We start from the raw sequence: 22,710 nt of genomic DNA, 5'->3' as shown, positions 1-22,710 counted from the left end.
TTTTTTTTTTTTTTTCGATGCTCGCGGCAGCTAACGTTCGGTGTCAAAAGTATAGCGTGACGTAGGGTGACGTGCTTCCAGTTGCCAGTTTTTGCCGAGTGTCCCCTCTTGTTGAATTTCTTTCTCTATGCTCGTGCTCTGCGAGGCGAACAGGTTTTGCGCGCTATGAGAGCAAGAGAGAGACGCATTCACGGAGCGGATCTCTTGGAACGCGGTGTCGGTGTTGCAAGCTGCGCTATGCAACGCGCAGTGACGGCCGTAAATCCGAGACGCGCGAAAAGAAATTATCATCTTCATGAGTAATAAGATGAACAGTTCGCGCGCACTTCCGGAAAATGCTAGGCTACGATCGCCCAGCTTCGCTGTTTCAAACGTTGCGCGGCCGAATGCAAGGTTTCTTTTTTATTATCAAGCTCCTTGGTATTAACCATGGAAGAAGAGTACAGTTCGGAAGCATGGACCAGAAGTTAAGAAAATACGTAGTGGTGGTCACCACAGTGACACCATCGATCACGTCATCTCCGGATCACTCCAGAACTAACGCCCGACAGTTGGCGTTCGACAACAAACTCGGCCCACCCGCCGTGGCTGCTTAGTGCCTGCTGAGCACGAGGTCGCGGGATCGAATCCCGGCCACGGCGGCCGCATTTCGATGGGGGCGAAATGCGAAAACACTCGTGTACTTAGATTTACGTGCACGTTAAAGAACCCCAGGCGGACCAAATAATTCCGGAGTGCCCCACTACGGCGTGCCTCATAATCAGATCGTGGTTTTGGCACGTAAAACTCCTTTAGTTAAAAAAAAAAAAAAAAAAAAACTTCGGCCCGCAACTGGGAGCACGTGTCCTTAGCGGATTAAGTCCGAGCACGAAAATGGGCGAAGAAACCAACGAAAGCCATTAACAGAAAATGGCATAAAGAAATTAACTCGGTTTATTAAGGACTGTTGCGTTTGAAGACATATTTGCTGCAGTGAGGATATTTAAATAGCGTTTCTTCTTTCGATCGTCGCGTAGTAATGTAGATAGTAAAAATTTTACTGCGCCTGCGCGAGTAAGTATATTTTCAAACCAATAACCTCGACCACAGGCTAGCAGAACGAAGTATTGTTTCCATACAACACTCGTCCCTGCCTTTACTTTGTTTCGTTTCTCCCTTTCTGTCTGTATACCGCGGAGCTTGCAATGAGGAGGGAAATTCCCGCAGAAAGTTTTTGAAAAGCCTTTTGATTTGGTGCTCATGCGCCTTCGCTGGAATATGCAGGGGTGAAAACGCCTAGAGCACAAAAAGCAGTCTGTGAACGAGAGTTTTCAGTTGGAATAATGTCCATTGATCCGGCAAGCGGCGAAAGTGTGTACTTATACGTATACTAGAAATGCACTGCATAAGAATAGCGATGTGGGCGAGTTGGTTAAAGTTTATGTGTAACTTCGGCAGCGCGAAGCGCTGAAGTGCGGAAAGAAAGGTAAAACGACGAAGGAATAGCAAGACAAGGACAAACACGAGCGCTGACTGACAAACAAGAATCATCGCTCGTGTTTGCTCTTTTCCTTCGTCCTTTCTACATTTGTTTCCGCACTTCAGTGCTTCGCGCTGCAGAAGTTACACCGCATACGTATATGCCAACTCGATATATGGGTTCTGTTTTGTGTTTAACTACGGCCGCTTTCACGCAAGAACCGTTGTTTAGCCATGTCGTGCGGTGACTATTATTGTGAAAAGCCAACCTGTGAGAAACCGCCAAGAAAAATCGCGGGAAAAAAAAAAAACGCTGTTGGTAATTAGTTTTTTTTTTTTGTCGGTTATGGTTCTCTCACTAGGAAACTCGTGCTTTCAGTGAAAAACCTCGTTATCACGAGCGAAAGGTCCGTTTGGCTTAGTTTTGCAAAGACACAGTGCTTCATTAATGCACGCTTCGACGCTTGGTAAGCTCCTCTATAACGTGCTAATCTTGCCTCCCTTTGCTCCGATGTTTCAGCAGCCAACTTAGCCTTTGCTTGAGATTTCGCAGCCTGCCGTCTAACTATATCAACTGGTTGATTGGATTAAGCCTGTCGCTTGCGCTAAAGCGCACGCACAGACGGCCCAGCCGGCGCGCGATCCATGGCGAGACTGAGCGACCAAGCGTCGGCGAAGCAGCCGTTATTGGTAAAGTTCCTAGATGTTCTGCTAGCAAAAAAACAAACAAAATCTAGGGACTTTAGTTATTGGGGGCGAGGAGTTACGGAGTCGCCATCTGTCGGAAGCGCCTCGCATGAGTAGTATGATGGATAACGCGGCGCGCTCATCTTAGGTTTGGCTGTCGGCACTCAATAAGAACACCACGCGGGAGCCCTCCTGGCCATTTCTGTGAGTATACTCTCCAAACGAGGGAAGTTTCTTACAGTCAAAATAATAATCGCGGGCAAACAGAAAGCGCAGAATAGTTTGCAGGCGCTATTTCTCTACAAAATACGTACAGTGAACGCCCATTGCACGCGGTCGACGCGATGGGGTCCCCCGAACTAAAGTCCCTAGATGTTCTGCTCTTTTCTGAAAGCAAAAGAAAAGAAATCTAGGGATTTTACCCCGAACCAGCTTCTTCCATGAAAGGTAAGCAATCGCTGATAGCTATGTGAAATGTGCTCTTATAGTGAGCTGTCCGTATAACCAAGTGGAGCATAAGAGAACGAAGCCTCAATGCAGCGAGCGATCGCACGGGTTCGCAGCGACTGACGGCGCGTCTGCATACATGTCCGCGCACAATGTTTCGCTTTCGCTGCGAGCGCGTTTTCGCACCGTGCCGTGAGCTTTAGGCCGCAGCATATGAACATATAACAGTACACAAGCAACCATTGTTGCGTGGACGCTATCAGAGCTGTTCAAAAATGATTTCGTTATAACTAGGGACTTAGTCAGTATACGGCGACTCGGGATGTGCCATAGCGGCGATTCAATCATTTGTTTTTATTTTCTTGTAAATTATTGGACGTTTCAATATCGTTATTTCTCAAGTTGCGTCGCACTGTATGTTTAGCGGTCTTCTCGGCGAGGAATTTTCCGCGGCGTTTTTTTGCTGATCCAGTATACATTCATTGTGTGGTGCTAACACAAACATGACCGTATGCCATGCCTTTTTTGAATGTGTTGAGTGTGCTTCTTACCGTTCCCTTTCCATTCTGGTGAACATACCAGTATCTAGCATAAACCAGTTTACAGACCAAATCTTCATGACATTAACCGGGCAGCGCGCGCGGGCAAGCTTCTCAGTGCGTGCTTTCGGCTATACTCACCGAACATCGCAGCCCCAACACTGTAGCAGAAATCTTGCTCGCGGAAGTGCTTGCTAGTTGTAGCCGATGGCTGCTTGCCGGTTCTAAGCAGCTTGGCCTGCGGGTACGTGTGAAGGCTGACACCGTTGCGTACGCGTCCGGCACTGCGGTACCGAGCAATAGCCTACCATGTAGGACGCCTTCAAAGGCAGCCACTACTTACTATATAGTGCTTTCAAGTGCAATCACGCAGACACACGAAGCGGGAAAACATCCCCACTTAATCAGAACCGTAGCGCAGGTGGGACTAAACCTTCGTTTTTAGCTCGCGTCGGCGCTTCCGAAGCAGATGACGCGGCCGCTGTGCCCACGTGATCCCTCATACCACGTCACGCCGACGGTGGCGCGAGATTTTCTAGTGGTGGAGCTCGCCCCCAATACCCTCGCGTAGTCACGTGGTACCGCAGCGGCGAGGCTCCGAGTGAGCGCAGCTGCGGCTCCTCTCCGCAGTGGATCACGTGGCATGACGTCACACATGCCACACTCGCGCTTCGGCGTCTCAAAGTCATTGCGACGCGATGAAAGACGCTTTCGCTCTAAAAATGGTTGGCAACACTGCCTTCGTGTTGCTCATTCCAGCGACAGGACCATTCTTCCCTGCTCCTCAGCAGCTTTCCTCAGGTCTAGAGTAGGAATCAGCCGTTCGCCGTTGTACAACACGACACATAGCGGCAAGGCAGGAGGTTCCCGATGGCGCGTGACTAGAACGTGGCAGTATAAAAGTAGACGCCTTTTCTCGTGCCTTTTGACGCCTCTGTTGTCCCTTGGCTTGCCGTTAGCACTGACGTAGTACTTTATAGTCAGCCACAAAATAACCAACATGTGTTGAAATGTTTGCCTTTCTTCTGCTATAGGTGCTGCACCCAGAATCGAGTTTTGGCTCTAATGTCGCCATACTTCTGTCATCGAGAGCAGAACAAAACTGGAAGCGCCTCGGGAGATACAACTACTTCGATAGGTGAGTTGCGCGTGGAGCTGCACGGAGAAGGAAAGCGGATCATCGCCGTTTTCTTGCAGCGTGCCAGTTCCTCAGCTACGGATGGGCATCTCGTACGATGTCTACCGAAACGCTATCGGTGAGTGTCCTTTATACGAACGCTCACGTGTCAAACCTTATAATCTCACTATAATCTCCAATGTTCAGTTCACAGGCAACGTGCACTCTAAATATATAGTGTCGTAGTAGCGTAGATACAGCATCCAGTCTAGCACAAATGCAATTGCTCTTGAACACCTCTTTTATAGCGGTAGAGCAGAGGGCCATAGAACACTTGCAGGAAATACTCTATTGAACGCCCAAATGCTGCGAGAACTGTGCGATATCCTCTGGTAGTAGGTTAATTTCATGGCAGGGAAGCCATACACCGACATCGTGGCACAAAGCGAGTGCTAAATGCCACGATTTTCGCACTCCTTTGCTCTGTGTGGTTCGCCACCTGCGCGCACACCATCCACAGAAAAGCATTAGTGCATACGCTTACCGTAAAAATTACTGCAGAAACTCCCTAGTGGGACTACAGAAAAAGAAACCCAACGAGAGCAGGCCACTCTGCGAAAATTTTAAACAGTAAATACGTCGCGCCTATTGTTAACAGCCGTTAGCTGACGGGAGCATCGGAAAAAACAATGCGAAATGAAGTTAACAGACAATGATGTACTTTTTGTTGTTTGTTTCCCACTAAAGCTAAAAAAAAGTTTTGCGTACTAAAGAGGTTATACTTTGCGACTTATGTTTCTGCGTTACCTAGCGCCAAGCCAATGATACGCGAGATGCATGCGCCATGCGCGCGACACGCTAGCGAAGCGAGCGAGGCCGACTTTACATGTGAGCATTCGCCTGTTCGGCGTACTATTTATTTTTTATTGCGATATCAATTTTATGGACACTCCAGGTGCATTGCTGCTCTCGGCGTCGCTGTCGTCGTGAGGTTCTGTATAAATTCCAAGGGCGATAAAATCGTCGCCGCGCGCCGTATGCTGCATGTGCGAGTGAAAGCGTGCGAGGGTAAGCCGGCGATCGCGGCTCGGAATATAGGGAGGGGTGGGTGTCGCGTTCTACTCCGGGCGCGCTGGGTGGGCGCGCGCCGCCGCCCGGGCCGTTGTATCTTGAAAGCCATCTGCGTCGGGGACTCAGTCCGCCGTGCGCTGTGTTCTTGCGGTTTAGTTCGCGCTGATGCGAGACGCAGCGCAAAGGTCAATTCACTCGCTCCTGCAGCCGCGCTTACTCATTACAGGGTTTTGACAGCCAGTTTCCGCGGTCATCGAGTGAGATGTGTGCTTGTGCGCGCGTGATACCATGTTTGTTAATTTAGTTAGTATGCCTATGTATACAAGTTTATACGGCTGATAAAACTACTATCCTTACTTCGTATAGCTTCGTATAAAACTACCATCCTTACTTTGAGCTGTTTTTCGCCAACTGTGTCACAACGCCCACGCACCGGGCGTTGTGACACGAGTTGGCGAAAAACAGCTCGGCCGTTGTGGCTAAGTTTGGCGTTTACTGAACCTTACTGGGACGCGTTTGTGACACTTTCTGTATTCTCCAACATTATTGTAACCGATTTCGGTACTTTTGGGGACACAGTTCGGGCACGCTGGCTTCACCGGGCGATGTGACGCAGTTAGCGAAATACAGGTTCTGGACGTTGTGGCATATTTTGGCGGGTACTGAATCTTACTGGGACATGTTTGTGATGCTTTCTATGGGACCCAACGTTAACTTATTCCGGTACTTTTTGGGTATGCTGGCCGCACAGGGCGTTATGACGCAATTAGCGAAAGACAGGTGGGCCGCTCTGGCGCAGTTAGTTTAACGTTGGTTATCTTCGCATTGACTGAATCTGACGGGGCCGATGTTGTGACGAATTTTATGCCGATCCCCCCGTGCCCTCCAAAAACATATACCTCCTTTCGGTACTCACGCTTGTCCAAAACGCGACGGGTGATTGCCAAGGGTGATTTCACTGAGTGCTGCTTGCACCGGTAGAACGCGTAAACGATAACGCCGAGGAGCTCAATAACCAGGAACTTGTAACTCGAAAATTCTGTCTTCTGAAAAACTGAAAATGAGCTTTGCACCCACGCATTTGTCTAGAAGGCATTCTGCGAACGTCTAGCGTGGTCTGGCTGGGAGGCTGTGTTGTGGCCACCTCTGCATTGTCGGTGGCGTACCATCGCGTCGGCTGAGGCCAAGTTGTGTCGAAAACATGCAGTCACCTGTATATTTGTGTTGTTAAAGCGCAAGAAAGAAGGCCCGGGAATGGGGGATTGCTTGGAAACGAGATGTCTTCGTCATATTTTATGTATAGTATAGTTCTGGACGCGTCAGGTGTTTTCTAAGTCATGCTTATAAAAGCAAATTGCCTTTGTAATATCGTCCATTCACCACTTTCGCACGTTTCGCCGCTACGTACAGTTTTCCTATGTAGTCTAAATACCAAAATGACTCATGCTTGTAATTTGCGTATATCAGCTGCTGCCGTCCGGGGGTGCTTCGTATTGAACTACTGCTGCTTACCTGGGGCCACAACAATGGAAGAACGCACAAAACGGCCGAAACGAGCACTTTTATAGAGCAAAATAAACATTTCCTCATTTCACAAGGCTCCTTGCGCCTACTTTACGAAATTGCATGTTGCACAGAGGACAGCTTTGATGATGCCTGTAAATATCTCTCGCAATGGTATTGATTTTACTAAATAACAAAACGATTCTGCACTAAGACAGCGCGCTGTTGAGCAGTATAAGCAAAAAAAAAAAAAAAGAAACTCAGAGCCCTTCCCCTGTCGAGAAAAGGGGGGTAAGCGAATCTTGCGGCAAGACAACGCTGTCGCAGGCGTTCCGCTGTGTTTGCCCTAAACTCAGGGTCGGCGGCTCTTCGCTGGCCTTTGGCCTTAACATCGCGCTCCCGCAACTCGGGGTCCGCGGCTCTTTGCTGACGTTTCGCCTGGTCTTCGGAAGCCCTCACGCTAGAATCGCCACGTCGACGACGAGCCCTTTCCTGAGCGAGTTCGTGGCGCCGTTGCTAAAACGCAGCCTGTTCCTTGTCGGAACGCACCACGCGCGGTCTTTCCATCCGGTCTCCGAAACTGATCTGAGGCGAGCGAAGCCCGCCGGAGCGCGTGCCAACGCCCTTTCTTTCACTTTCCCTCCCCGTGACACACTAAACCACCCTGAGTGGTCGCACGCGTCACGTGATTCGGCGCCGGCGCAGCTTTCACCGCACCTGCTCCTTCTTTCTCTATTTCTTGTCCCTTGTTCATAACGCATATCCCTGGCCCATAGGTGCATATCCAATTCGGGTTTGCGCCACACGTGACTTTTTGCGTCACTACGCCACCACCGAAATCTTTAACGCAATACAAGCTTCACTTGAAAAACAAATGCCGCACCGATCAGTGCAGCCGGTGTAACACGTACTAGCCAGCGTTCAAACTGCGCACGCCCGAAACCGAAACAGGAAGTGTGGTTCAGGTATTCACATTAGCTGCTTGGTGCGCTAGTCAATTCAGCCGCTGCGCTCTATGGGAGTTTCCCTTGCAAATGGGGATATGCGTCTGTAAAGGTAAGTTTTGTTAATGTGTCATCGTTATTAATATATACATAGATTATATATAAGCCAAAAGCCCGTAGCTAAATAAACATTCAATTTTCATAACGCTAAGGTTTGAAAATAAATGAGGTGTGTGACCGAGATATGGTGCTTCGGAGAATGGACGTATTGCTCTTTTATGCAACACTGCCAATTTTATACTGTTGAAGTTGTTACCCAGACGAGAATGCCGTTTGAATTAAAGAAGAAAACATATTGAATTATATAAAAGCATATTAATGGAGATAATTAGGGGCGACGCATAACACCTATAGCTCTAGACAGCTTACTAATTAAGTGATCTACATGGCAGTCCCACGTAATCTTCATCATCATCAGCCTATATTATGTCCACTGCAGGAAGAAGGCCTCTCCCTGTGATCTCCATTTACCCATGTCTTGCGCTAGCTGATTCCAACTTGCGCCTGCAAATTTCCTAACTTCATCACCTCACCTAGTTTTCTGCCGTCCTCGACTGCGCTTCCCTTCTCTTGGTATTCCTTCTCTAACTCTAATAGTCCACCGGTTATCCATCCTACGCCTACGCCAGGGGCGTAGCCAGGGGCGTAGCCAGGGGGGGGGGGGGGGGTGGCTCCTTATACGTAACGTATAAGGAGCCCCAGTCGAGCACAAAGTTTCAAGGGCTTTTCGATAGCGAGCGGGCGCGTCGCGGCATCTCGCAACGGCCCCGGAATCTACGGAGCACATGGATTTCAATTCCGAAACTTGATGGGTATAAAGTTCTCATACACTTTTGACGCGAAAGGTGCACTGACATTTCCAAAGGCGTGCTTCCAATTTTTAATTCTGGAACTTTATGGGTTTAATGTTCTTATAACTTGGGCCAACATGCGCGCACTCGAACGCGCGTGTCCAAGCCGTTCCAGAAATGGAAGCACGCGCTCGCAATCTTCCACACACAGAGAAATATTAAATACCACCGTGATGGTCAGCTGGCATCTGATAATTTTCTCCAAACATTTTCAGAGAGCACGCCCAATGGGATTGATCAGCTGGACCAGGGCAGGCAAAGTAAAATGAGAGAAAGCAGAATAAAGTTAACGGCCTAGTCAATTTGATAGTTTTTTTTTTTTTTTTTTTGCCGGCGGCAAGGTCAGGCTCTTCGTGGCGATAGGGACACTGGTCCTCTGGATTTAAGCAACGCCCCCGCTGAAAATACTGGTATTTCCAGAGCGCTTCTTCGCAAGCGAGCTGATTGCGGAGATACATATCTGAAGAACCATTTGGAAAGTTGCCCCAGTAATGCCTCGTATTTAAACCAGATGTACAAAACCAAATTATAGAAATTTGCGGTGAAATTATCGAAGAAAGCCTAGATGCAAAAGTGAACGCTGCAGGCTACTTCTCCGTACTTGCTGACGAAACGACGGATATTGCTGGAATCGAACAGCTTACTGTTTGTACAAGGTACCTAAACAAGGGTGTCAACGATTTCGAAGAAGCGTTTTTAGGTTTTAGCACAGGAATAGATGCCCTCTCTCATTGAGACTGCAGGTTATATGTACATGTGTACAAACTGCTGCAGATTCTAGTCACCCTTCCAGTGCCACTGCCAGCGCAGAGAGATTTTCAAACATGACATTACTAAAAAAACTACTTGCGCTCTACAATGCCTGAGGAACGCATGGTTATGCTGGCGCTTCTATACGCCCACAGAGACGTCGCAATCAACGTGTCCGAAGTTATTGAACGCTTCGCTAAACTTCCCCGCGGAGTGATGTTTATCGTTTAGATAGCGAAGCAGCAAAAGTCAATGCATGTAAAATTATCTGTTCCTTCACGTTCCTATATAAGCTCGTAACTATGAGAACGTATGACTGTTCATTAGCTTTTAAAACTGCAGAAATGTTCGCTGTTTATCCTAACAGTTAGCATCATGATCAAAATTATCATGTGAATACGAAAATTACGAGGACATCAATAACCAATTCTGACCAACCTTGCTCATTGAAAGCCTGGCCCACGCGGCGTTTCCCAACAAACACACTTGTATATTGGGTAGTTAAACTTGGCGCATCATCTGTAGCTTTCGTTTGGACTTTTCTTTCCTTTTTAGCTACCTGCTTTTACTTCTTTAATTTTGGGTGCAGAATAGTTGTTGCCGCTCTGCAGGCAGTTAAATTACACATTTTCGTACTGATTTTTGCATTATTCCTCTATTATTCTACCCATAAGGTGCTGTCGTGACCGCCGCATGGCCCAAATGCATATCACGATTTCTGCGATCATAGTTTTGTTCTTGCCTGGATCGTCTGTATCTGTACTCGTATGCGTGAAGTTCACTATCTGTGACTGCGCATCATGTTTATTTGTCTTGTTTGACGCATTATATATAGTGACGTTTGCTTAAATACGTAGATTTATTCCAGACTTATGCGTATACTTAAATATCTTGTTGCGAGGTTTTGTGCATACAAACAGTGAACTTTGTTACCAGCGACACTTTTTTTCGCCCTTTATCTTTGCATTTGTATATTCCCTTCTATCTTCGCATTTCTAATGTATATTTTGCTGAAGTCCAGCTTTTTAGATGAATTCACTGTTGCGACTATAATTTCGGTGCAATTACTCAGAATATACGACCGGTAACAGCTGCTCCTGCGCAATCCATTGCAACGAAGGACAACGTCATTGAGGTTTTTCCCTGGCCGTTGCATATGTACAAAAATGTAAACAAGGTTGTTGAATGACAAAGATTCATCAAAACATGTGTCCTCAACTTGTTCATTTTATGGCCTTTACGTTTTTCATATCAGCTGCATGCACTGCTTTGCTGGTTTCGAACTGATAAAGTTCGCGTGATATTTTCTTTACTTATTAAATAGACAAAAAAAAAAAACGCGGAAGCATTGATATCAGTTATGTCTGCCACAACTTTTGAGACATACGAATATATTCTTTTATGCAAAAATACATATTTTACATGTCTTAACAGTTCGTAGCGTTCAATAATTCGTTTGCAGCATCTAAGATACAATGACATTGGCAATTGCAATGCAGTTATTATTCATGTATTTGATGCCTCGACAACTTCTATAAGGACTAGGCCGCGCTGAAACTTGAGCCCCCACCCCCCCACCCCCCCCCCCCCCCTCACAAATTTTCCGGCTACGCCACTGTCCTACGCATTACATAGCCGGCCCAGCTCCATTTATTAATGTCATCTAGAATATCGGCTATCCCCGATAGCCCCGAACGGCGCGGTATCCACGCATGGTGTGCCGAGACGGCGCCTATATGCAGGCGGGGGTTATGTTACGGCGCAACCAAGAGTAGTGCCAGTCCGAATTAAGAAGATGATTTGACTTATAGAGGTAGAATTGGTCTCGCCAGCCATCTTGTTTATGTATCATTGCCTCTTTGTACATATTGCAGTGGCATCGAGACGATGCCTCTTTTTTGAAGGGAGGGGTAATGCCACGCGTTAGTAACGCTAGGGGACGAGGACGAACAAGTGTTTTGGCTGCTGCGGCCGAAACAGTAAACAGCCGTTCGCTCGGAACTGACTGCCTGCCTTTTCCTCTCGCGACAATATTATACACCTGTATATGTTACTTCCGCAACGTAACAATATGGTATGAAAACGGCATGGGATTACGATGGAGTCAGTGTGTATGGGCTTAACATTGTGGTGATAGGTGGAGAAAATGAAACAATTATCATCGATAATATGAAAATCCTTGCACCTACAAGCACGCTTACTTATTCGTCTAAATGGTTACGTTTATTGGGGCAACTTAGCTGCTTTTGATGCAATAACATGGGCACTGCGAAAACATGTGGTGTCTCGAAAAACAGCTACGTTCTCACAATGATGTTATCGCGAGCTGTTGGCAGTTCAACTTAATCCTCGTACGTGACGCGCTGGTGCTATAGTAACCGATGATTCCTTAAACACAAGAGCCGCAGTTCATGAGATATGGTCAAGCTGAGTGCAGCGCCGTTTCTTTTGTATTTTTCGACACGCAGTTGTGCCTGCCATACTGACTGGATTGGGTCTTTCGACGCCCGGTATCCTGGCCCTTGATCTCAGCCCGTGAGTTCTTGCATGGCAACGCTTCGTGCGAATGCATGCCCTTTTTGAAGTGAAACCTTCCTGGCCTCCCTGGTCTCGTTCGTCGGTTTCGCGCCTGACAGGAAGTATGTTGATGGACAATGGACAGTCGACTGACGTTGATTCCACCTCGGTTAATTCGAGTTCTCGCTCAATTAGAACGCACTGAAAGTCCCGCCTAGAAACTATATAGAGACTGCGATGGATGAAAACGCGGACAATGAAGGACGGGCGCTAACTCGATAACCGCAGGCTCACCTACACACACCACAGCTGAACTTTAGAGAATGCGCGCGAATAAGGAATATGGCAACGATGAGTCCCTTCGACTTTTGTGTTTTTTCCGCTCTTCATTCTGAGGCACAGCTCCGTTGTGTGGCCTGCAGTTGTGAGTGAGCGCCCGGCCTCGTCGCGTGTTTTGGTCTTAGTAAACGAAAGTAGTTGCGAGCACCGCTGTTCTGCGTAAGAACATGATAAATCACTACGCAAAAACTGGTATTATGATGCTCATAAATATACACACACACACCTTTTAACGGTATAGCTCATTATGGTCAACTAAACTTTTTTTATTTATTTCTTTTGTTTTTACGATAGCAGTTATATCGTCTAAACGCCCAGCTGGTACGTATGGCGCTATTTTGCCGCGTTCTGCTTAGCGCCAACACGTCGCCCTCGCTGAACGCCCGTCCGAAGAGCGTTCGCGCAACGCTCAATACTTGCAGCGCTTTCAATGCTGCACCCTTTGGGCGAAACTGGCAAAATTTTTCAGAGCCCTCTCCATTCTTGATAAACGAGGTACGTTTCGTATGCTCCAGCTTACAGACCGCAGAATCTTGACTGACAAAGTAGTGTCAGTGTATTAAAGCAATGATTCGTGACATAAAACCTGTACGTATGTTGTCGGCTCATAGGTATACCAATGAGTGTAAAGCACACAGGATGGAACAGCGTGTCTATTCAACGGCGATGTTGTTATGTACTGAGCCACCTCATACCCTTAGGCACGTGCCAGTGGGCAGCCAACTCTCGCGAATGAGACAGAATTCAGATGGCGCTTCCTCGTGTGTTCTTCCCTCGACAAGCTTCACAACGCGGTTACTATATTACATTCAAGTGCAGCGAGAGCTTCGAGCCTGCTCCTCGTGGGTGGTGGTGGTGATGAAAAACGTTTAATATTCGTACAAGAAGTACAAGGAGGTATGCTCTGGACGACCCTGAAGAGGCCGCCCCTTACAAACACTAGGTGGTGTCCCTAGTACGGGACCCCAGTGGCGGTAGCCGCTGCCTGGGTGCGCTCAACTAGGGCCTTTTGGGCCCTTCGGTCTGAGCAGCTAAGCAGGGCAGCCTCCCAGTCTTCCCGGGTAGGGTTGGGTAAGTGGGGTAAAGCGGGGTTGGATGGGCAAGCCAACACCATGTGGTAGAGGTCTCAAGACTTCTCGGCACAGTGTGGGCAAGCTCCAGTAAAGGCCGGATCGAAATGTTTGAGAGCCGCCGGGCACAGCATCCATAGTGTTGGTAAAGAGGCGGAGCAGGAGGCGCTCCTCCTCCTTTTTGAGGCCTCTACACGGGCGGGGGTAGAGTTCGTGGCCGGATTGATAGTAGGCTGTAATTTCTGTAAACTATTACATTATGTTGGTGGTGGAGTCCTGATCGGCGGGGTAAAAAGGAGCGCGGTGGGAAAGCGCGCGGGCGACAGCATCCACTGCCTTCATTTCCCTCTAATCCCATGTGAGCAGGAGCCCAAACGACGTATCGGGAGTCGGCAGCTAGGTTGAAGGCCACGATAGGCCAGGAATGGAATCTGACCCTGTTCGTAGTTACGACAGGCCCCTCGCGAGTTGGTAATGATGGTTTGAGAGCGAGAATCGGATGCAGCCAACGCGAGGGCGACTTCCTCCGCATATGTTATGTCTCTAGCGTGAAAGCTAAGGCCGTTAACTGAGGACCACGCGGCCGTAAACCATCCCCATGGTGTGGGCTGGAGGCGTAGAAAACGACGGGTTTGGAGTGATAAAGGCGCGCCAGGGCCTCCGCCCGAGCCAGGCGTCTGCCATCATGGTGTGTGCGCGCCATGTTCTGGGGAAGAGGACGCAGGGCATAGCGCCATTCTTGTGGCGTTCGTACGCGCTCTTCCATCTGTCTGGGAGGTTGGAGGTGTAGTCGGGCAAGAAGGCGGCGACCCGACAGTGTCTGAGAAAGACGTGTGATTTGGTTGGTAAGATGACCTTCCTTGAGATCCCCATCATATTCACCATCCCCAGGCCCAGAAGGCGCTGGTTAGAGGTGCTGACCGGGAGATCAAGGGCCCGCTTAACTATCTTGCGGAGGATGACCTCAAGGCCGCCCTCCTCGTGCTTGCGGAGATGGAGGTCGAATACAAGATTAGATTAGTCACAAATGCATTGGCCAGCCGTAAGGCATCTTTGCATCTGAGACCCCCGCGCTTGTTGGAAACCCAGCGGACCATGCGGCCCACCTGGTCCCCCACCCACTGCAGCTTCCCTAGTGTTGTGTCGGACCGGCGGTGTTGGTTGATGAAAAGTCCGAGGACTCTATAATCTCAGGTTGTTCAGGCGCCGCATACTACGCAATAGAAATATGTAGTTCCATTCTTGGGCGGCGATTATCTTGCAGATAGGTATGGATTTAGTATAGTCAAATGATACGTAAATGTTTTCCAAAGTCCTAAATAACTAATACGTTCCTTTCTTTTTTTCACAAAGTGGTAGTGTTATGAACGGGTTGGCGTTTCATCTCAGCGCTGCCATCCGTTGTTAGGGACGGGTTGGCGTTTCATCTCAGCGCTGCCATCCGTTGTTGCGGGTCGGAGATTAATCCGCCGCTGCTGCCAGTTTGTTGAGACTCGGGTAGCGTTTAGGCCGGTGATCCTTCAGCCAAAGGGATGAGTACGTCCGGGAGTAAGAGCGAGAGAAGAAAGGGTTTATTTTACATATTTACAGTGGCTCCAAATATCGAAGCCCACTCCATGGGGGAGCACTTTGAAAGTCTAAGCTCACTACATGTCTGAGCACATATCAGAACTCGTCAGGACACACCACTGCACGCAAGGTATCTCCTTATAAAACATCGGTCTTCCCTAGTTGACCCGACTAGGGAATCAGATGACCTTGATGCGGCCAATCAGACGGGCCGTCTTGTTCGCTGAACTCCGCCTCTAATGTTGCACCTTCGAAGCAAGGACGAGGCAATCCGGAAACAGGGGGTTGACACTCCTTCTACGAAAGTCGGTGACCTGTTTCTTGCCCTCCGACGGTCAGCTTGCCCGGGTCAGGAGAATGGCCTTTGCACTAATCCCCGCGTCTAACGAAGGGGGGCAAGCTTCGTGAGCTTCTTTGTCATCGCATCCCAGCCGGTGTCGCGCCGCGTCGCCAAGTAGGCGGCTGCTGATGAAGGGGGTGGCATCGAGGGAAGCACCTAAATAATGCGCACTGCTTAGTTGGGGCGCTTGTTTGCCTGTCTCGTCGGTGTCTGGCACTGTCGCCGTCTCGGCGACGCTCATGAAAGGGCCTGCCTCGATGGGAAACAATCAAAGAATGCGCCCGGCAGATTCGGGACGCAACAGACTCCTCCCCCGCCGGAAGATCCGACCTGAGGGTGACCAGCTGTCAGGTTGCCCGAAGCGTCGGTGGTCGGTCGAGAGCTCGTGGTTTCCTCTTGTAATGATGGCCGATGACACACTCGAGCATGAGGTCCCAGCATTAACCTCGTTGTGGCCTTCTCCCTGGGAATACACAAGCACACACACGACCACAGGGCACAGGAAAGCGCCGTGCTCGCACCGAGAGCCATCGGGTCTAGCGAGCAAATCAACGCGCCTGCCCTTATCTAATAAAAGCACCAAAGCAGCCATCAAATCACTGAACCTTCGCTGAAGCCCACAATATTAAGATTAGACCAGGATTCACAATCTTCTCGCAACCTCCGACAGAGAAGAGCAGTCCCGGTGACAAAGCACCACATAGCGCTCAAGCGCCCGAAATCCGTTTAAATCCACCAGGCCTCGCTTGTCCCAATAATTTGGACCCAAAATTTTGTGCCGCCAAAGCGAGCTCTCATGAACCTCTGAGTTCACCAAAACTAGATCGTCGTGCTGCAGAGAGCAAAGGTAGAATACTTGAAAACGCTCTAAATAAATGATAAATGAAATATCCTACGCAGCACAAACGCGATGAACTGCCTTACATCCGCTATCATCGCACGTACTAGTGCCACTCAGAGCCACATTAGCATCACGGTGCACTGTCAGAGTCGCTTCAACTTTGCGGAAAACTCACATGCAAAACGTGCGACTCACGCACTAACAATTTCTTTCTTGTCCGTATAGGACACACACTAAAGAAACAACAACAAAGAATATTGCGTAAAGTACGCGCTAACATTACCGAAAAGTAAACTGATAATCAAGCGTGCCACTACAGGCTTCGAACAAATAGCCTGGACTTGACACTGCAAGCGTATCTCCTACAAAAAGAAGCCTATTTGCCTAAAAGGGAAGGACACGTTGAAAAAAAAAGTTTCAGAAACATTTAGGCGCGCGCAATCTATCTCTTTCGGTATCTCGCTAAGCTTCTGAAATAAACGAACAAAAACTAAGCTCGAAATGTGCTTATCCAAACGATCTCAAGTCTCGGAGATCTCGAAACATTTAACCAAACATACAAAAAAAGTAACAAACAAAATCATGTTCCACAAAACCTGCGTCGTTTTTCATTCCGAGTAGCTTATGGTGGCGCCATATCTTTAAGCCTTACTCGAGGCGGGCGCGGTCTAAAAACTTGTCTTGTTAATGAGGGAATACAAAGGGCACGTAGGTTAATCTCCTCACTGCCCACCCTCGACACTGTGCAAGCAGGCATCATGCCTTCTGAGCGCCGTGCGACTACTTCGCTGCCGCGCGTGACCGACTCGCGTCGCCGTACCGGCTCGCTCTGTTTGTCGCCGCCCCGTTTCAAAGGGGATGCCAATAAATCATCATCATCATCATCATCATCATCTCCTGTGTCACGCCTAACACACCTCGAAAAGAACCGAAAGAGGGGAAACATAATTGCCCCCTCCGCACCGCCTTCGCTTTTGTCAACTTTCGCGCCGAACGGCCCTTTCCCTTCTTCGTCCTTCGGCGGTTCGGACGCGATCTCTCTGAAAACATTCCAAGGAACAAACGCGCCGTTCGAACTCTTTGACTGCGCTCCCCACTGGGTTTGGCGCCTTTATTCGGCCGCGTTGCCCTGTCTGCCGCATTCCTGAGTTTGCGACGCCGCTTCATCCTAGCACGCTTTGTAGTGCTAATTTTCAAGCCTTCCGCCTGAATCTCGTGCTGACTGGCACTTATTTCATCGGTCACTATTTCTATCTCAACCGCACAGTCTGAATGATTTGAGGGTAAATCATTCGTTTCAATGCTACCTCGACTGGCGGAGAGCTTCAAACACTCAGGGACAATGCAGCTATTTTCATTTGTGCAAAGTTGCTCGCATACTTGGGAGCTGACCACAACTGCACTGCCCTGCCTACATTGTGCTTTCGAGCACTTTTCTGACAACCGATTGGACTCTGCACAGGTGCTCTTGTCTGACGACTCGGGGCCACTTCGGGCTTCTGCAAGAGCTACCTTCGCGACGTACTCCCTGGATAACTGTGCCAAATAGTCCACAGCTGGCCTAGCTGCTTCTCTAGTATTCCATTGGCACAGTATCTCGTCGCGCTCAATACGGTCCCCATTAATGGGCTTCTCAAGAACTACGTCACGGTCTACGGATCTGGCCTCACCTGTGAACGTACCATTAGGCTCACGGGGATCAGCCTTTCTTTCTACTATCGGTAGAACCGTGCGTGCTACTTTTTTGCACTTTCCGTGCTCTACTTCTACGGGTGCCTGACATTTTTGTTCCTTCACTTCAAAACCCTGTTCCAATCTTTCAACCTCTTGACTGAGAGCTTCTATCTCTTCGTGTTGTTGCCTTATCCAATCCTGTCTTTTCAACTCCTCCTCATTCTCAATTGCTTCCTGTTCCTGCTCTTTTAGAATTGAGTTGCCCAAGTATTCAAAGTATTCCTGATCACTGTTGCTTTCTAAAATTGCTCTAATTTCTGCTTCTGATTTATCATCCTCTATTTCTACGTCGAGCTCTTCACACAACCGCAACAAGCTAGCTCTAGTCAAACTCATGAGGTCCATGGTCACTACTTTAGGCTTTGACTCAGCTATTCCACAATACTTGCTGCGAAACCCGCACAAATTGCAATGCAAGTAAAAAAACTACCAGCGGTTCAATTCTGTTTTCCCAAGAGAATTTGAAGCCTGGAAAATATAGCAGATACCAAACGCCTACACACAGAAGTAGCACCAAGTCCCCAAGTTCTCCTCCACCGCATCTAATCAATCCAAAGAAGACGTAAATCCTGGGCCGCCTTTAATTGATAACAATTACGGTAGTTCTTCACTTCCCGATTACTCCCACACAAGTATGAGGTCTGGCTTAAGTAGCTGGTTCAGATCTATGCTGAAAGCTGCTTTCTGCTTGGATGCGCAACAACCACAGTATCAAATGGGCAGTTGTACACGCTTCGTCGGTTTTTAGAAAGTCTAGGGTAAAAGATCCGATGACTCAAGCGCAAAGCCAGGCACTCACCCTGTACCGTGCAGTCATGATGAGCTGCATTCATCCAGCCGCTCGCGAACCAGTTGGCGATTGGCTTTGGCTGCAGGTTCCATCTTGCCGCTGTCATCCTGTCGCTCGTGAATCAGTTGTTGGTGACTGGCGTCGGCTGCAGCGTCCATCACACCACGGCCATCCAGTTGGTCGCGAACGAGATGCCGGCGACTGGCGTTGGCTGAAGGGTCGATCTCACCATGGCCATCCAGTTGCTCGCGGCTCGGGGCTAGGATTCATCCCACCGCTGCCATCCAGTTGTTATGAACGGGTTGGCGTTTCATCTCAGCGCTGCCATCCGTTGGTAGGGACGGGTTGGCGTTTCATCTCAGCGCTGCCATCCGTTGTTGCGGGTCGGAGATTAATCCGCCGCTGCTGCCAGTTTGTTGAGACTCGGGTAGCGTTTAGGCCGGTGATCCTTCAGCCAAAGGGATGAGTACGTCCGGGAGTAAGAGCGAGAGAAGAAAGGGTTTATTTTACATATTTACAGTGGCTCCAAATATCGAAGCCCACTCCATGGGGGAGCACTTGGAAAGTCTAAGCTCACTACATGTCTGAGCACATGTCAGAACTCGTCAGGACACACCACTGCACGCAAGGTATCTCCTTATAAAACATCGGTCTTCCCTAGTTGACCCGACTAGGGAATCAGATGACCTTGATGCGGCCAATCAGACGGGCCGTCTTGTTCGCTGAACTCCGCCTCTAATGTTGCACCTTCGAAGCAAGGACGAGGCAATCCGGAAACAGGGGGTTGACACTCCTTCTACGAAAGTCGGTGACCTGTTTCTTGCCCTCCGACGGTCAGCTTGCCCGGGTCAGGAGAATGGCCTTTGCACTAATCCCCGCGTCTAACGAAGGGGGGCAAGCTTCGTGAGCTTCTTTGTCATCGCATCCCAGCCGGTGTCACGCCGCGTCGCCAAGTAGGCGGCTGCTGATGAAGGGGGTGGCATCGGGGGAAGCACCTAAATAATGCGCACTGCCTAGTTGGGGCGCTTGTTTGCCTGTCTCGTCGGTGTCTGGCACTGTCGCCGTCTCGGCGACGCTCATGAAAGGGCCTGCCTCGATGGGAAACAATCAAAGAATGCGCCCGGCAGATTCGGGACGCAACAGTAGCCACCGTCGATATCCGCACAGTGCGTTTTGTTGAAAAACAGGGAGTGGGCGCAGTCTGTTCAGTACCTTGGCTCAGTCGGCTCTGCAGCCGCGTTCTGCCTGCCAGAATGAATTGTGGGCAGCACCGTGGTCTGGCCCGGGTTGCAGCTACGACGGCGCCACCATCGCATGCAAGGTCGCTGGCGCTCACGCCGTTCCGAAACGGGTGCGGTCCGTGCTATACGCGTTGCGCAAGCACCCCGGGCATTGTTGAATGCCATTCCAGATGCTGCATCAACTGCTATCGATTTTAATGCTGCGCCCTTAGGGCTAAGCGTAAGGGATGCGTCCGACACGTTTGCGCTATCGCGCACGTGGTGCGGCTCTGAGCGCCGCCTTGTGCATTGGCGCGCTTGCACGGAGTATGCACCATCTTTGCATCTCCGTCAGCGCTGGCTATGCGCAGGCACACCACTCCCGCCGTGTGCTGCTCAGAGGCGTGGATTGATAGGCTGGTCGGCTCACACAACCCGTGCACCAAAAGTTGGCCTTATTGGCCGCTGATTCACGACTCTAGGCGCCGCTGCACTGATTGCGAGATGTCATCGCCTCGCGACATCTCTGCGTCTCACACTGCGCGCGCTCCGCATGACTCGGTGTTTGCATTTCCCCATATAGCTTGTGAACGGTGTAGTGCGTCACATTTAGTCAATACCGGCCCAAAGCAGCGCATATAACGCAGAAAGTTTATCAAAATTTCGACGCTTATACATGGATCACAGCAAGTTGCCTACTGAGTATGCGATCCAGTAATATATACGCGGCGTATTTTATGCGGTCTGCATTTAAACGGCCCCATACGTTGCAGAACTTAGAAAACAGCCCGCACAACGCTAAATGTTTATGTCGTATTGCAGATCAAATCGATCTTGTTTACTAAGTGCTCAGTGTTATGTGGCTCAAGATTATGTGGGCCAATGAGACATTTTTCATGGAAAAAAATATTTATTATGGACTGGTGCCGCCCATAATCATTTTGCGCGCGCGCTTTCATACCCACAGCGTAGAAGAAAATGATCACGCGCATCACACAAGCACTGGGAATCGAACCCGGCTACATCCCGAGACAACCAAACACTCTAAGCAATTAACCACATCATCATGCTTGCACACAGGATTCGCATAGCTTATTTGTAAAGACATTTGTGCTTCTGACGCTGTCGATGGTTCACCGTCTGCTATCGTGTGTAGTATACATAGATCGTCTGACTGTTGCTGATGTTGTTGGTGATAGTAAAGGTCTATTTATAGAAGTAGGAGTATACAACTACAGTGGAATCTCGATGATACGAATCTCACGGGGTCACGAAAAAAATTCGTATTAGCCGATATTAGTATCATCGAAACACAATTAAAACTAGCTAAATTAAACAGACGATAGGTGAACTCACTCAGGCACACATACGTAAAAAGCATTTACAGTATAGACCACTTATAACGTAACCATTTATAGTACAGAACTGGCTACAACGCCGCCTTTTCCGACTCCCGTTTACCCTCCCATAGAACTCCATGTATACGCATACCGCTTACAGTGCAGCCACGTGAGACGAAATTGCGGCTTCCACGGGAAAATCTCGCCGACAAGGGCGGTAGCGAGCACGAGGTGCGCCCACCTATGGGAGAGGAGATCAACGAATGCGATGCGGAGGAGGAGCATGCGACGTGGAGCACGAGTCCAAGGGCGATAAAGTCGTCATCGCGCGCCGTATGTGCGAGTGAAAGTAGTAAGTGGTTCGTGTGGAAAGGGAAAGGTTGACGCCATCTTCTGCAGCCCTTGAGGGAGCACGGCTCAGCACGTGAAAAGACGCGCGCCTTCACGGACAGCGAATGCACAGCGGAGAGCAAACGCGACTTCCATTGCGCGAAAGGCCGTGGGGGTATGGGAGGGGGGGAGGGGGGGGGGCGACGCTGTGCTGGGGCGCCAAATGCGTATCTTGCAACCGAGCGCAAGGGTAACTGGCGACAAAATCTCCCCACGCGAAAGGAGCAAAGCTGGAAGGTAGCGTGGGAGGGAGGGAGTGCGGGGGGGGGGGGGGGGGCCTCCTACTCTGCCAACAAATGCGTTCTTGTACTTTGCGCCTGTGCCGGTTGTCGGTGTTGTCGCGCGCACCGTATCTTGAAAGCGATCTCCGCACGGCTCTGACCTTTGTATGCGCTGTGCTTACGCCGCTCAGTTTCCGTTGAAGCGATAAACCGCACGAACCTTCGCTTGCTGCGGCGGCCGCGCGTGGGGAAGCGGGCAGCGCGGCCGCCGCAGCGAGCGAAGAGACATAAAGAAAAGCACAAAAGCAACAAAAGCGCCACCGCTTCAAACTCTTCGCGCCCAATCACGGCTTCCGCACTGTCCGGCGTCGCGTCCGCACCTCCGCACCAAAAGAGAAAGGGAAAACGCGCGTGTCGGCGCGCTGTTCTCTTTCGCGGCCGTCGGTGGGGCGGCGTTTATTCGTATCAACCGACGCGGGTCGAAAATCGATTCGTAACAACCGTTCTCTAGCACGTTGCAAAGTAATGGAGCTCGGCCGGGACCTCAAAAAATTCGTATCATCCGGAAATTCGTATTAGCCGTGATCGTATCATCAAGATTCCACTATCGCTTTCGACAGCTATCATGTGGGGGCGGAAATGGTAAAAAAAGGTTCGATTTCGGAGCATCAGAGCAACCCGAAAATAAAAACTCCTTCGCCAAGCGAATGTTATTCTCCAATGTTTTGCTCTTTGCTATACTGCGTAGTGTTCACGGCAGTCACTTCTTGGAATTTTGCTTTGTCTGAAAAACCACGTTCTCAAGGGTTTAGTTAAAAATGATTCGCCGCCAGCATGCACATATGCAAACTATAGTGTTCACGGCGGTCACTTCTTGGAATTTTGCTTTGTCTGAAAAACTGCGTTCTCAAG

General features: G+C 49.4%; 1 protein-coding gene across 1 annotated transcript in view; it reads left to right on the top strand.

The window, feature by feature from the left end:
• Positions 1-22,710, top strand: part of LOC119445253 (uncharacterized) — a 148,875-nt gene that overhangs the window by 44,162 nt on the left and 82,003 nt on the right. Inside the window, exons 2-4 of the mRNA XM_049664964.1 lie at positions 4,166-4,269; positions 4,329-4,387; positions 11,896-11,962. Of these exons, the coding sequence (XP_049520921.1) occupies positions 4,166-4,269; positions 4,329-4,387; positions 11,896-11,962 (230 nt within the window). The remainder of the gene's footprint in view (positions 1-4,165; positions 4,270-4,328; positions 4,388-11,895; positions 11,963-22,710) is intronic.

Source organism: Dermacentor silvarum, chromosome 3, assembly GCF_013339745.2.
Source record: "Dermacentor silvarum isolate Dsil-2018 chromosome 3, BIME_Dsil_1.4, whole genome shotgun sequence".
NCBI classification, from domain to species: Eukaryota; Metazoa; Arthropoda; class Arachnida; order Ixodida; family Ixodidae; genus Dermacentor; species Dermacentor silvarum.
Note: the sequence above shows the minus strand (reverse complement) of the source record. Positions and strands in the feature narration are given on the sequence as shown.